The sequence below is a fragment of the Cibotium barometz genome, chromosome 36 (assembly GCF_041138505.1).
Source record: "Cibotium barometz isolate CiBa-2024 chromosome 36, ASM4113850v1, whole genome shotgun sequence".
Classification (NCBI taxonomy): Eukaryota; Viridiplantae; Streptophyta; class Polypodiopsida; order Cyatheales; family Cibotiaceae; genus Cibotium; species Cibotium barometz.
Genome location: NC_141081.1, coordinates 15,247,504 through 15,262,272, shown reverse-complemented (window position 1 = coordinate 15,262,272; position 14,769 = coordinate 15,247,504). Strand labels below are relative to the sequence as shown.

Here is a 14,769-nt window from a genome sequence, read left to right as displayed (position 1 = left end):
GTGATTTTTCAGTTTTAGATCATTTGGATTATGTTCCAGAAATCGAAGATGAACACATAATCTTAATTCCAGAGATAATTCTTGATGTCAGACAGAAAGAAACACGACATAAACTCACTACAGAATTTTTGGTTAAATGGAGAGATCTTGATGATTCAGACTCTACTTGGCAAAGTGATGAAGCCTTACAAGAATATCCAGAACTTCTTTGGGAGTTCTTTCAAAGACAACCATCTCTTCTTAGCCGGAGTCTTATTTTAAGTGGGAGGGAATGTCATGATTGTGACTAACTCTCTTAATCTCTCCTTAATTACTCCTTAATCCCTTATTAACTAAAAGGACACTTGTGAAGGGTCACACCCTTACACATGGGTCACTATCAAAGGACATGTCTATTCATTAAAAGACATATCCCTAAGTCCAGAGGACATAACCGTTGACTCAAGAGCCACACCCCTTCCCAGGGATGTGTCTCTTCACTTGTACCCTTTCGGCCTCTATTTAAGAAAGGCCCTTGTCTCAATGCAAACAACTCAATCTTTCTTGCAGCATTTGTCTTATGTTTATTAATTAAGTCTTAATCATGTTAATAAAGCTATAAAAGCTTCACATGATCTTTGCTACCCTACATCCTCTGCCGTGATCTCCCGCTACATAGCCTCTTGAGTATCATATAGCTCTGTCTGCTCTGTGCCTGTACGTGCATTGAAGTCTCCCAATAGTAATATGTCTCCCACGCTAGCAAACCTCATGATATCATCATATAGTGGTATATAGGGTGAGTCTCCTGATGGTGCAAACCTGGAGTGGGTTGGGGGAAAGTAGCATACCGCCACATATAGCTCGCGGAGTCCCTCTCTGCATATTCGGACCCACATGTACCTCGCATTTGCATCTCTATGTACCACATGTATTTTGTCATGAAGCTCCTCCCTGTAAAGTATTGCCACTCCTCCAGATCCTCTGGTACCTCCCACTGTGCATGGCTGAGGGCAGAAAACTGATTCCCATCTATAACCCCGTACGTCAAGAAGCCTCTTGTTTGTGCACTGATGGGTCTCCGTATACATAGCAATATCACTGTGTTTGAAAGTATCCTCAAAGTATCCTGCATCTGTTCTAAGGGCTCCGTTGCAATTCCACACTGTGAATTGCAAGGTCTCATAGGCCGCACACCATCAAGTGGGCCTCCTCTCAGCAGAGCAGCGAGCAAGCCTGCGTACAGGGTGGGTGGGTAAAGGGCCGGCGACCTGTGCACAGGGCAGCTATGCAGCCTACAGAGGTGCGCACGGAGGCGGGCAGAGGCGTGCAGGTGGGTGCGCATAGAGAGAGAGAGGTGTGCAGCGGAACAAACACAAACACACACACCAAGTACACATAAACCTGTTGTATATTTACGAACAAGAAAAGGGTACAGTTGAATGTTTCTCAAGTACAAGATGATACTCAAAACTGATCTTCCTGATCTCAGTTCCAAGCAGTGCTGGTAGGAACACGTACTCAGCCCCAATCACTGCTGATAGGATTAAGTACTCAGCCCAATAGTGCAACCGTGTGTTTTTACTTGTGAGCTCCAGAGCATGATATGAACAAATGAGGATCAAAACCCCCTTTTAATATGAAAAACATGCTAGGCCAAATTCAGGTCAGCCAGCTCTTTTCAGCCTGAAAAATAATGTCATAAAACATTCCCAGTGGTTTAATATTGTGCTCTAAAGGTGTCCCATGCATGGGTTTAATATTGTGGGCACCTAACGGATGTAGCCACCAAGGGTGCCCACATTGACGGACCACCGCAAGAGGGTGACAGTGTCACACTGCCATACCGCAACAGTGTGACAGTGTCACACTGCCACACCTTAACAGCCTAACATTGCATGGGTTTCTCTTATGGGCACCTAACGGGTGTAGCCACCGAGGGTGCCCACATTGACGGACCACCGCAACAGGGTGACAGTGTCACACTGCCATACTGCAACAGTATGACAGTGTCACACTGCCGTACCGCAACAGTGTGACAGTGTCACACCGCCACACCTTAACAGCCTAACATTGCCACAGTGTCATAGTGAGTCAACGGAGGCGCCAAGCGTTCGGGACCATCGGAAGCAGAGATGCACAACTGACACAGAGGTGTGCATGCAACGGCATTGAAGGCACCGGCACCTACTGACACTCCAATGGCATCTCCTAGAGATAGGAGATTCTACCAAAGGCTGCCACCTCAAGGCATCCACCAAAGATAGGAGATGCCACTGACTCGACCTTAGGCATATATGGTTCCTCGACTCACCTTGAAGGACATTTCTCATCCCTCACCATCATCCTAAAGGACATCCTTCATGCTCATCCTTGATACCACTTTGTATCTTGTGTTCTATAGTCACTTGTCATCAACTTGAGCTGTGTCGTCCTCTTCACTGTGACCTGTTCTGAGTGTACACGGTACACCGTACAATGAAGGACATGTATCAGTGTTCTTGGAGTAGTGCAAGTGTTCTTGTTCCTCTTGCAGTCTTGTCTCTTCTTGTGTTGTGTTCCGCTCCATAGTGTCTTTTGTGTTGTGCTGTGAGCATCGAGGACTCTGGACATATTGTCTAGAGAAGAGCCACCACTTAGTATGCCGGCAACCAACCCTGCTGTAGGTACACTAAAATTTGGCACGCCCGGTGGGACTCTTGAAACCGGGAGTCTTGTCAGCTCACCGCTCACTTTTCTCTTTGCATTGTGTCCTCTCTGCATGTCCAATACACGCTCCGGTGGTAGTTCGGTTAGCCTATCCAAAAGTCCCCTCTCAATATGCTGCTACAATTAGAAGAGGTTCAATTACATACCACCTAGGGACCCTCTTCCACCTCTTCCTATGGTAGCTAACCTTGGTAATCCCACCCTCGGTAACAATGCAGGAGGCCAAGCCAACCCTCCTGGTCCAGCCAATCCCCCTGGCATAGAACCCCTTTCCATCGTGCTGGGCCGAGTCAACGGCAAGCTTCCAATTCAAAGGATCATGCACTGAGGATGTGGATGACCACATCGGATGGTTCGTCTCCATTTGTAAGAGCCGGGGCCTTGAGCGGGAGGATGCCTTCTTGGTGCTCTTTCCGTCCACTCTCCAAGGTTCTGTAGACAACTGGTTCAGTAAATTTCCAATCGAGCACTTTGCAGACTGGACCACTCCGAAGAACACCTTCCTCCGCACCTTCCATCCTGGTAACTATTGAGGACCGCATTCTCCAAGAGCTAGGGAAGCTACAACTGCTACCAGGGGAGAGGGTGTCGGAACTCATGGCATGGACCACAGTGCTGTTGGCCCGCTTACCGACTTACTATGGTGACTTCATGGTGCGTCAATGGGTGACACAAACCTTGCCTAGATCCACCCAACAGAAGATTCGAGAGACTTCATGGTGACTTCATGGTGACTTCATGGTGCTGTTGGCCGGCTTACCGACTTACTATGGTGACGATCCTGTCATGAAGTCTAAAAACCTCCAGCTGTCCATGAAGAAAAGTACAGATTTGCCTTGTTGGGAAATATGCTTGCTGATTTGCCTACCTAGACCTTCTAGCGTGAAAACCTATGTAAGACTACGCAAAGACTACATGTAAAATATGCAAAACTAACACACATGGCTGCAGGAAAAACCCAACTCAAACGTTTATGCAAGATGCCTTAGTACCTACCTAACGCAGGACTTGCTGTAGGTCGACCTAGCATAGGCAACCTAGTGCTGCAATATCAATGTTACATGTGTGTGGAAGTGTGCTTGATTATGCCCTAATTAAACACTGATTGGAGAGGATGATTAATGTTGATTATATAAATAATTATATAAGCTGTAAATACACAAAAATTTCACCTAATCTACTGCATATTGCAAAGCTTGAATGTATTCAATGCTGTAAACTCAACTTAGACGTGGACTCCTATCATGCTAGCATTAAGCTACAATGCATGACCAAAAGGTTGTATTGCTGAACTTAAAAGTTGATGTGCTCTAAGACTTTTGCGGGCTAAAAACTGCACATTGGGTCTGCTCCTTCCTGATTCAGGAAAGGAACTTGCCTTGCTGCCTGGAGTTCGGCTCTGCAATCTGGCATTGATTGCATGAAACCGATCCTGGTCCATCCCTCAATCGGTCAAAATCTGCTGGTTGGCCAGTCTAGGGTTGTTGGGAAGTTCACTTCCTTGTAGTTGGCACCTCCAACTGGCCAAGTGGCGAACTGTTCAACTGGCTGCATACTTGGGTGCTTGGGCTTGACTCTTCTGTGCGGCCATGGCTATATGTGTGGTGCCTATTCTGCCCCTAAAGCTAACCTTAAGCTTGCTAATACTGAGATCCATGTCCATGTGGCACTCACCTACATGACACTACGTGTAATGCTTAATAACTTCATTAAGTGTCTGTCACAACACTGGTCAATGAATGGATCGATACCATACACCCTGGGAGGTGGGGTAGTTAGTGCTTAAGTATGTAGCAATAAACATATGTCTGTCTGTAGTTAACTGTATGATCTTTTTTATCTCTTGACCAGGCCATGTTCAAATATTGAGCTAACATTGCTGCTATGATTACAGCAAAGCTCGAGAGCGAGATGGAAAGATATCTGTGCAACGCAAGCAGGTTTGTTATATTTTGTACATGAGTTAGTGTCCATGTAAAATGGGCCCTGTAGAACTTACATATGCTAAATTGGAAGATGCAAGAAAGAGCTTTGAAACCTGTATGATGTTGGGTCTAGGCTGACAGTATACATTAGTGGTAGGCATCACAAGCTTTATTGAGGTCTTTTGTCTTGTTACCAAGTGAAACATTTAAATGTTTCTGCCCCTTCAGAGGTGCGTAAGAGGAGTCATGATGCTGCATTAAGTCAATTATCCTCTGATACAGTCGAGTAAATAGTAATCGATTTCTATGCTTTTAGGTGCTGCATTGGTTTCAAAACAGACGATGGTATACACGGAAGAAACAGGCAGCAAAGCAGATTGGAAGATTACCTTTTGAGGGAACTCTGTCACAGAGGGCACAAACTACTTCTACAGCCACTCCCTCAGGTTATATCTATCTTGTATCTAACGTTTACACTTTGTCTTCACATCTAGGAAGATTAAGTCGATATAACTTCCTTGGTAAGTAAACAGAGCTGCTTTGCACATATGCAGATGAGATAGACATCAGCAAGATGGAATTTGAAGCCAAGTCATCTAAGGACAGCGCCTGGTACAAGGATTCCTTTTGGTGAAATTATCATGTACATCTGATCCTTGTTGTTTTAGCTGTATTGCATCTCAATCTCCAGATTTTCGTCACAAGGGCGGGCTACTTTACAAAGGGAGTCTGCGCTGATGGGGCAGCACATGATTGGGCACCCTCGGCCTTCTACAGGAATGCTCAACCAGTTCCCTTCCCTCGGCTCCCATGCCCGTTCAGGCAGGACACTGTGTGAACCTGTACTTGACAGCCCTGCACAGCAACTATCCCAGCCTTTTTATCACCTGTGCTGGCCTTGCCATGGCCTGTTCGGGCAAGTCACTGTTTGAACCTGTAGCACTGTGCCTGGGCCGCTACTCGCCAGCTGTCAGGGTGGGCACCAGGAGGCAGCAGGCCATCGATTGGGCAGGCGCTCTTTTTGAAGTAGCCCTAACAATTGCATATGAATCTCATCATTATTGAGTTTTTATGTTAAAAAAATCCCTTAAATTTTATGAGACTGTACACATTCATACGCATTCATCTTAGGTAGCGGAAGATATACATCCATAAGGGATGATTCTACGCATTCATCTTAGGTAGCGGAAGATAAACCCTACTGCAAATACCATGAGTGCGATGATGCTGAAGTAGCAGTGAGAAAGGAAACCGGGGATATATACGAAAAAGAAAAGAGGTTACTTGTCTCGGTGATTGAAAATGTACACCCATATTTAGATTTCAAATAGTTCATCTTAATTAGCTTGGTACGTGTTACATGCACTCTGGACCTTTATGGGTGAAAGCAGTGTGTTATCACACAGACACCACATCAAGCTAGGAGAAAGAAAGTGCTCACACGACAGAAGCAAGTATGCCAGATTTGTGATATGCATGACGTCGAGTCTGAGGAGCACGCTATCGTTTGATGTTGAGCATCATACAAAATTAGAGGCCTATTCCAATGCTTTTTAGGAGAAGGGTTTGGCCCTCTTGATGGATAATATTGTAAGGTCTCCACAACCGAAACCCTAATGAGGTTTCATAGACCCGACATCATCGTATGCATCGCATGACTGCGATAGATTGTGTCTACTGATTGACCACCCAACCGTCTTGAACCACCCCCGAGCCTGAGGTCTAATTACCACACGCTTGTTTTGTACCGATAGCGCCAACCTAGCGTCCCATATCACTAGGCCGAACCACCCACCTTGCAGGTCCATGGCCACGAGATCCTACACAATTCCTTGGTAGCCCCAAGCCAACACGTGACTACTTGACCTCTTGTGTCTATTAAGCGAGCCCAAGGTCACTTATATAGTAATAACCCGGCTATTATTCACCCTAGCTTTATTTATTAGCTTTCTTGCTTTATTTATAAGATTTTAGTCATTATTAGACCTAGGCTATTAATTATAAGCTCTTAGACCTCTTCTTGCTAGCACCCTTAGCCCATGTGGTCCCCATGCCCCTGCTAAGCCTTAACCTTAATCTAAACCTCTTCTTGCTATGGCATCTTCTTTTCCTCTAGTACCAGAGGTCTTACATGGCATCATGATGCTCCTCAGTGGTTAAAATCACCTTACATATTGGGGTGATTCTATTCTTTTTTGGCTTATAGCTGTGATTGTTGTATGTTTTTCTCATACTTAATAGAAGTCCCTTTCTGAAAAAAAAAAAAAAAAAACCTCTTCTTGCTAGCACCCTTAGCCCATATGTGAACCCTCCAAGTTTGCACGTCCCAGCTAAGCCTTAACCCTATTCCTAGGTTAACCCTAACCCTAATCTTGGGTTAGCACACACCCCTAGCCCTAATCCTAGGCTTGTCATCAGGACGTAACAAATATAGTATGAGGACCAAAGATGTGAGGCATTATTCTTGGATGAGTTACAAAGGCATAGAGGTACATTCATGAGCTGCTAAAGAATCATCAGAGTCATGATACCTTTTACATTGTTCTTGTGGAAAGTTGGCTTGTTCCGAGTTAGTGTGCAAAGAACGAATTTGGGATAAAATTGTGACTCGATACCATATAGTGTCCTTGTCACAACCTCGAGACAGCCAGTTTCTTCTAAGCACCCCTGGGCCTAATCCCACAAACTGAGGATCTCTTGGACTATATCCCTTCAGGGAGATGGGAAGGGATCCAATGGGAATCATTCCTGACCCACAGAGTAGCCCTTAGAAAGACGAGATTTTAATGCATCTTTGTAGCCCCATTGCCTTGACAAAGAGCAAGCTCACAGCTCTCCAAGAGGGAGTCTCTCCCAGCGTAGAGAGGGTCACATGGAGATCCATAGTCGTAGAGCACTCTCAGCTTTGCCATTCTTATCATTCCGGGGCTACATACTGACACTCTCATGCAAATTTCCAACTTTATGTGCTTTCAACCTTTGACTTATTCTAAAGTGATCTTTGTGCTTTTTCCTGCTGCAGGTATGATGTGCATGCATTCTTGGCACACAGGATGCTTGAATCTGGGGACCCGGTAAGTTATTTTAGAGTCAATGGTTGCATGTGTAAGTCGGGTTGCTGGAACACCATCATAGCCTGTTCTTGGATGGCCTTATTTGATGTTCCACGTGAACAGAACTTCTGGGATATGGTTTTGTTACAGCCACTAGTTTACTTGGAACTAAGTAATATACACGAGTTCTTCATTTTTGTGCAAGTACATGAGGGGTTATTTTCTTAAATCTGACACAGTCTAGTGTTTGATTTCGTGTGACAAGTATCAGCACTGTCTCAAATCAGCTGTCCCACCAACATCAGCGTCGATTCTCAAAGCCACACTCCATCAAGGGACTTTTAAAGTCTCTCTCTCTATTATCGGTTCTTGGTGCTTTTACAGGCAGTGCCTGATTGATTTGTGGGTTGGTGGGTGTATGTGTGTGCATGGCTGCTCGAAACTTAGAACTCATTTCAAGCTTGGGGGGGGGGGGCACAAGTAAAAGTCATATTATTTGGTTGTATCTTGATTCCAGAGCTTTTTCTCCTGTGTGCTAAAGGTGGCACATTATCCTAGGTATCCTTCCACAGTTATGTTGGAGCATCCCTAGGCTTGTTCAGCTCGTTGCAGAGATTGTAGTTCAAGGATGTTTACACAAGTTTTTGTTTGTCCACTCGGCTTGTTTGCTCACCATTTTTGGAGGTCCGAAGGTCTCTGAAATTGTGCAGTAGGAAATTAAATGTTTAAACCAACGGATTCTTGACCATAACCATTTGTCTATGGTGTGCTGCAGGAAGTCAGGGTACGATTTGCGGGTTTTGGCGCCGAAGAGGATGAATGGGTGAATGTAAGAGCTGCTGTTCGCCAGCGTTCCTTGCCATGTGAAGCATCTGAATGTATCTCCATACTTCCAGGAGATCTTGTTCTTTGCTTCCAGGTTCTCTGTCTCTGTGTGTGTGTGTGTGTGTGTGTGTGTGTGTGTGTGTGTATTTAACGTTTGGAGTGAGATTGTCTTTCTATCTGCCCTTGTTTAGCTTCTTGAAACTTAAAACAGGGATATCAGGGGGTTTGTGCTTTATTACCCTGCCTATGTCAACTGAGGGCCCTTGGAAAAAGGCGAAACTGATCGAGGTTTGTCTTAATCCAGCGCAGGAAGGAAACAAGCAGGCACTTTACTACGATGCGTATGTGATGGATGTAGAGAGGCGGAGACATGATATTAGAGGCTGCCGATGCAGATTTTTGGTTCAATATGAGCATGATGGCTCCATGGTATGCGTTGTTTTTAGCTTGTTTGTCCTTTTCTGGATTTGTCAATGATTGAAGTTGTAAAAGCGTGCTCTTTTTCTAAGTGTGTTCTCTATATCACTGAAAAAGAGTAAAGCATCTTTAGGGACCCTAAAATTGGAGAAAATCCACCTTTTACCCCTAAATGCAGCCCTTGTTCAGCCGTCGAGGGCCAGGCTGGAGCTGATTTAGGGCTGCCAAGGGGCTACAAATACTACCCAAAATCCTGCTTAATGATTGCACAATTCGTCCATGCCGAAATCTGGCCCGTCTTTTCTGTTCTCACACTGCTCCTTCTGTCCCCAGCTTGTCATTCTCATATTCCAATGCCTTCAGGACTTGGAAATGCTTCATAGTGTGTGAATGTACATCCCTAAAAGTCACAAGATCACAGGCACTCTGAGCCTTTGTCCCTCTATATACATAGGTCTCAGAAAGGCCAATACATGTCAGGCTCATTCCCCCGATAGGCATGAATTGGTATGATTGTGATATGAACTCCTGTTTGACGCACCTCCACTGGTCCGGACATCCTGCTCAGGGTCCGCTTGGATTGGCCGAACAGCCCTGCGGATGGCCGGTTTGGGCATGCCCAGCCATATGGGCCAGGTGGGAAACCATACAGGCAGCCTGGACAGGTGAGGGCAAGTCGGCGGGTGGCATAAACATGTCGAACACCTTTTGTAGCGAGTCGTGGAGCAGGCAGACAGCAGCAACAGGCCGACTAGCACCGATCCTCCCTGTGGATGAATATTCAGTCCATCTTATTTTCCTCAAGCGCACAACAGTAAAGAGCGATCTCTGGAGCCTGCTTGTGTTTGAAGACGATCTACAGCAACAGTGTTGGGCTGAGATGACGGGATCAAATTCAATGTTTTTTGTACTTGAAATTCATTTGTAAACATTTTCATTGTACATAGTACAAACGGTAGATTTAGGGCTATTTGTGTGTGCATAATTATGTTTGAGTTCTGCTGCACTGTTCTCTTCCTATCTTTGTAAACCCTAGCACATAGGTACAAGTACTCTACATCCTGCTTATCAAGTGGTCTTTCTAAAATATGGTGGATGTGGAAAATCCACTGCTGTACTTGCCACATCAGACCCAATGGTGCCATCATATGCTCTCTTTTAGCTCCCCTTGACTTATTTTGTGATTAAGAACATCAAGTTAATTTTGCAAAAAGAAACAGCAGATTGTGAAGACCTTAAGAAGTGGTCTGTGCGACTTGCTATAGAATACCAAAACGTGACACAATCTTGTGGCATTTTTTTTCCAAGGACTCCATATCGCAAACTTGCCAAGGTAGTTCATGTAATGGGTAGGCACTCTGTTTTTTTTGGCACTTGGACGTAAGTTGGAATGCATGGTCCTCTACTCAAAAGGCATCTCTGGGTTCTTTGCAGGCATGGGCATCTGACCTTCTGGCAAATGTGACATGATTGGGATAATTAATTATTGAGGCCATAATTTTCTGGTTCAAGCGTTTACAAGGTCCCCTTTCCTCCAAAAGCAGTAAAGCTATAAAGCGTCATGTATGGCATAATTCCCATTCTAACTTGCAAGTACATGAAACTATGGCTTGATACCTGTCCTGCATACTATAAAGGTACCCTTTTGCACTATGAAAATGAAGGGTGACATAACATTCTTGCCAAGTGCATCTGCTGCAAACATTTATTTAAAAAATGTAGCAGTTCCTGATTTATCGGGCCTGCTGGAACTTGACCAAATCTGGTATTTTGCCCAATGTTAAGAAGCCACTTCAATTGTGGTGTGATGTCTTTACTACAAACTATGCACCATACATGAAATGTTTCCGACTTTCTTTTGGGAGGAGAGTCATACTCACACACGAGTATGAGAAGGGTGTACCACCCTTTCAAACCTTTACCAGTCAAGGCAGCAGACAATGTGCGAGATGAGCCCGAGTGAGCCGCGTGGCTGGTTGGATAGAACACTCAGCTTAATTCGGGAGAACCTTGCATTGTAGAAAAGTCCTTGATCTTTGATGTCCTTGGCAGCCATTGCCCTGTAGACAAAGAGGACAAAACTTTGAGGAGTGCAATTGCACGCTATTGTATAATTGTTGTTACTCCACAAATAAGGTGGAGAATGGGTTGAGCGAGTTGCTGATAATGTCTGATTTGTGGGTGTGGAAACTACCAGATCTTCTTGCATGGGACATCTGTAGACCACATGAGTCCCTTTTTTTGTGAAGCACGTGTCCGCCAAGAGGTTTTAGTAACCACCTCCCTTTTGGGAATCATGAGCTCTTACCATTAGGCTAGAGATTTATCCACATGGCATGTATATATCTGATCTAATTCAATGAACTGCCGGAGCTCCTGTGGGAACATGCAACTACACAATGGGCTTGCTTTTTACTGGGTTTGATTGCTGGCATGATGTATTACCTCAAAAAGGCGATTCCACTGCACCATGGTCAAAACTGGTGCTGAAGCAGTGGCATGCTTCAATTTATGAAAAAAGCCGCCAAGCTTCAAAGGCTTTCCCAGTGACCTGATTTTTCTGCTGTCTGGACTTCAACACCTGTCAAGAAAACTTATCCACATGGCGTGGATATATCTGATCCAGGGCTCCTGTGGGAACATGCAACTACACTCTGGGCTTGCTTTTTGCTGGGTCCAGAACAATCCTTTCTGGACCACTGGAAGGTCAATGGCTGACACTGCAGGCACACTGGAAATTCCTGGATCACAACTAAGTATGATATCCGTTGGAAAATGCATATACCAAGTCCAGTGTATGATATTGCTAGTGGGAAGTATCTGTGGAAAAATTCAGTACTTAAGTTAAATGGCAATGGTGAATGTCGTCCACATGATCCACCTGAATATGAACTTCATATCTTGGATCTTTCAGGAAGCCTCCAATTGCAGGACTGTAGGGGTATCACCCGTTTTCCAATCTGAGTGTGGTTTCACACGCGCACGCGCACGCACACGCGCACATGCAAGCACACATGCACACAGATTTCTGCAAATTTGTACAAATATGTTTCCGCACATTTCTACAATATGACAATATGATTAAAGATTTTTGACAATATATCTGTCTTGCTATAATCCATGTGTTGTTACACAGGGTATATTACCTTTAAAAAAGTTGTGCCGGAGACCAGAAACAGAATACCGAGCCGCCCAACCTGTAGACGACGTATCAATTATAGCTGCTACAGATTCAAGCAAACAAAAAACCCAAGTTTCCAACAAGTAGGTTCAAGTGGTCTTCGTACATCTGTGTGGAGGCCGGCAGATTTGGTTGGATATATCATCCTTACAAGGGTTTGTGCAACAGTAGAAGAGAACAGCCAACCCCAGTAGTAGTGAGCATGCTTTAAGCTCATCATCATGAGCCAAAGGGTTGGCTTCAGATAATGTCATTATTCATGTAAAAGCTTGGTGGTCATATCAAGATTATTCTTAGTTACCATGCCCTGCATGTGTTATTTGTTGATTGACTATTTTTTAAGCTGTTCATTTTTATTTTAAGGTTAAAGGTAAGTAACGGATGCATTCTTCCAGAGTGTCAGCAAAAGGCTTTCTTACCTTTGCCTCCAAATGCCAGTCTCCGCGATGTGAAAAGTGTGGACCTCTAAAACAAAAGTTGTTTGTTCATATACAGGGTGTGGGAAGGTTGACAAGTCATCGACTGTGAACTAAGATTTATCCATGTGTATGCATGCACATTCCAAGGATGTAACACCAAAATTTTGACTATCCATTTCGTTTGCCTGCAAATGCCAGTCCCCGCGATGTGAAAAGTGTGGACCTCTAAAACAAAAGTTGTTTGTTCAAATACAGGGTATGGGAGGGTTGACGAGTCATCGACGACTGTGAACTAAGATTTATCCATGTGTATGCATGCGCATGCCGAGGATGTAACACGAAAATCTTTACTACCCATTTAGTTTAGTATGGACTGTTACACTCTAAACCCTTCAATTTAGAGTAAGAAGCATCAAATTTAAAGTTTGCTTTTGACACATGGATGCCTCATGGTACAGATGAATATGAGGCCATTGGACCACAAGTTGAATGCCAATCGGATATCACCACTCGTTGTGTCCAAGTAGTTTGGGGTCAATGATTAGACTAGTAGATCTAGATCCACTCTACCTTACCCATTTGTCTATAAAGGAACCTTGTCAACCACTACGTTGACCAACCCTCAACTCAACCCTTTCAACAAATTAGATACAAACATTGGATTCTTTTAGGTGTGTGTTTGTTTTTACAAGCCTTCCAAATTTGTATATCAACTTGAGCCATTTTTTTGAATTTGAAGCCACTTTTTGGGCCTTGCGTTAGAGTTGCAATTGCAACCTCTTGATGTGGGTGCGCTAGCTCGTGCGTCGCGTTCTCACTCCATCTGTCACACCGAAATGCTCCTCGTCAATGGGGTGAAGGAAGAGCTCTATTTGCCTAGATAAAGCAAATAGAGATTTGTCTTCATGGTGGTTCTCCCTCACAAAAGGTGGTTGTGTCCGAGTACTTTGGGGTCAATGATTAAACTATTAGATCTATACTCACTATCTTACTCATTTGTCTATAAAGGAACCTTGTCAATCACCAAGTAGACCAACTCTTAACTCAACTCTTTCAATAAATTATTAGATACAGACATTGGATTCTTTTAGTTGTTTGTTTGTTTTTACAAGCCTTGCAAATTTGTAAATCAACTTGAGTCAGTTTATAAATTTGAAGCCACTTTTATGGGTGTTAAAGACAAAGCTTACCTTAGTCTTGTTGAATCAGTGTCTTTGGGCCAACTTCTTGATGTGCGTGTACTAGCTCGTTTGTTTCACCCTCACTCCATTTGTCGAATTGAAATGCTCTTTGCCAATGGGATGAAGGAAGAGCTCTATTTGTGTAGGTGGAGGCAAATAGAGATTCGCCTTCATGGTAGTTCTTTTACGCTAAATGCGGGGGAAGAAGAAGAAGCTAATGCAAAAGAGAAATCTACACACAAACGTATCTACCATCAAGCAAGCAAGTTTCAATAGTATTCATGAAAGAAATTATAGAAAAGAAGGGGAGCTCACAAGGAAATGACTGTGTATTGCTTAGTGTTGAAAATGACATATATAAATGACTAGTTTTTTCACTAGGTCGGCCAAACTAAGAAAATGGTGCGGCCTTTATTATTAGGTTCGACCAAACTAAGAAAATGGTATAGCCTTTATTATTAGGCTTAGTCAAGTATGTACATGAAGTCCTCAAGTTGATGCTAAGCTCAAGGTGGGGTCGCTTTATATGTTCCAACGTCGTCTTAGAAAAGATAAGTGCTCGGTTGAGTGGGTAAGATGACAAAGCTCCTGACAATAGATCGGGTTGGCGAAACCATGTTAACAGGCCTCTATTATTAGTCTTAGGCAAGTATGTATATGAAGTCCTTAAGACTTATTCTATTTGATGTCAAGTACACGAAGGCCTTAAGACTTATCCTATTTGATGTGAAGCTCAAAGTAAGACTGCTTTATATGTTCCAGCATCATGTTACAAAAGATAAGTGCTTGCTTGAGTGGGTAAGATGACAAAGCTCCTTACAATAGGTCAGGTTGGGGAAACCATGTTAATCTATGAAGTGGTTTACATACCCTCTTTCCTAATGGTGATCGCATCCTCGCGTCACTCAAGTTGGTACTAAAGTTGTCCTCCAAGTAGAAAGGTCTGATGTTTCATGATGTTGGCGTGCGAGGTTAAGTGGCTTGGTGTGGACCCGATCTGTGGTCGAATGTAGGGCATATTGGTGATAAGCTTTGGGTAGTCCTACTGATAGGTAGCTTGTCGAGGTAGCATGAAAGGTA

At 43.9% G+C, this 14,769-nt stretch overlaps 1 protein-coding gene across 5 annotated transcripts in view; it reads left to right on the top strand.

Moving 5' to 3' along the window:
- Positions 1–12,414, top strand: part of LOC147617527 (protein SAWADEE HOMEODOMAIN HOMOLOG 2-like) — a 73,570-nt gene extending 61,156 nt beyond the window's left edge. For 2 of the 5 annotated variants that reach the window (XM_086775790.1, XM_086775787.1), the window contains exons 3-9: positions 4,583–4,628; positions 4,930–5,059; positions 5,168–5,225; positions 7,636–7,687; positions 8,442–8,585; positions 8,801–8,920; positions 12,045–12,414. In XM_086775790.1, the coding sequence (XP_086631916.1) occupies positions 4,583–4,628; positions 4,930–5,059; positions 5,168–5,225; positions 7,636–7,687; positions 8,442–8,585; positions 8,801–8,920; positions 12,045–12,176 (682 nt within the window). In that variant the 3' untranslated portion in view covers positions 12,177–12,414. The other 3 variants (XR_015262235.1, XM_086775788.1, XM_086775789.1) reach the window with 3 other exon arrangements.
- The last annotated feature ends 2,355 nt before the right edge of the window (positions 12,415–14,769 follow it).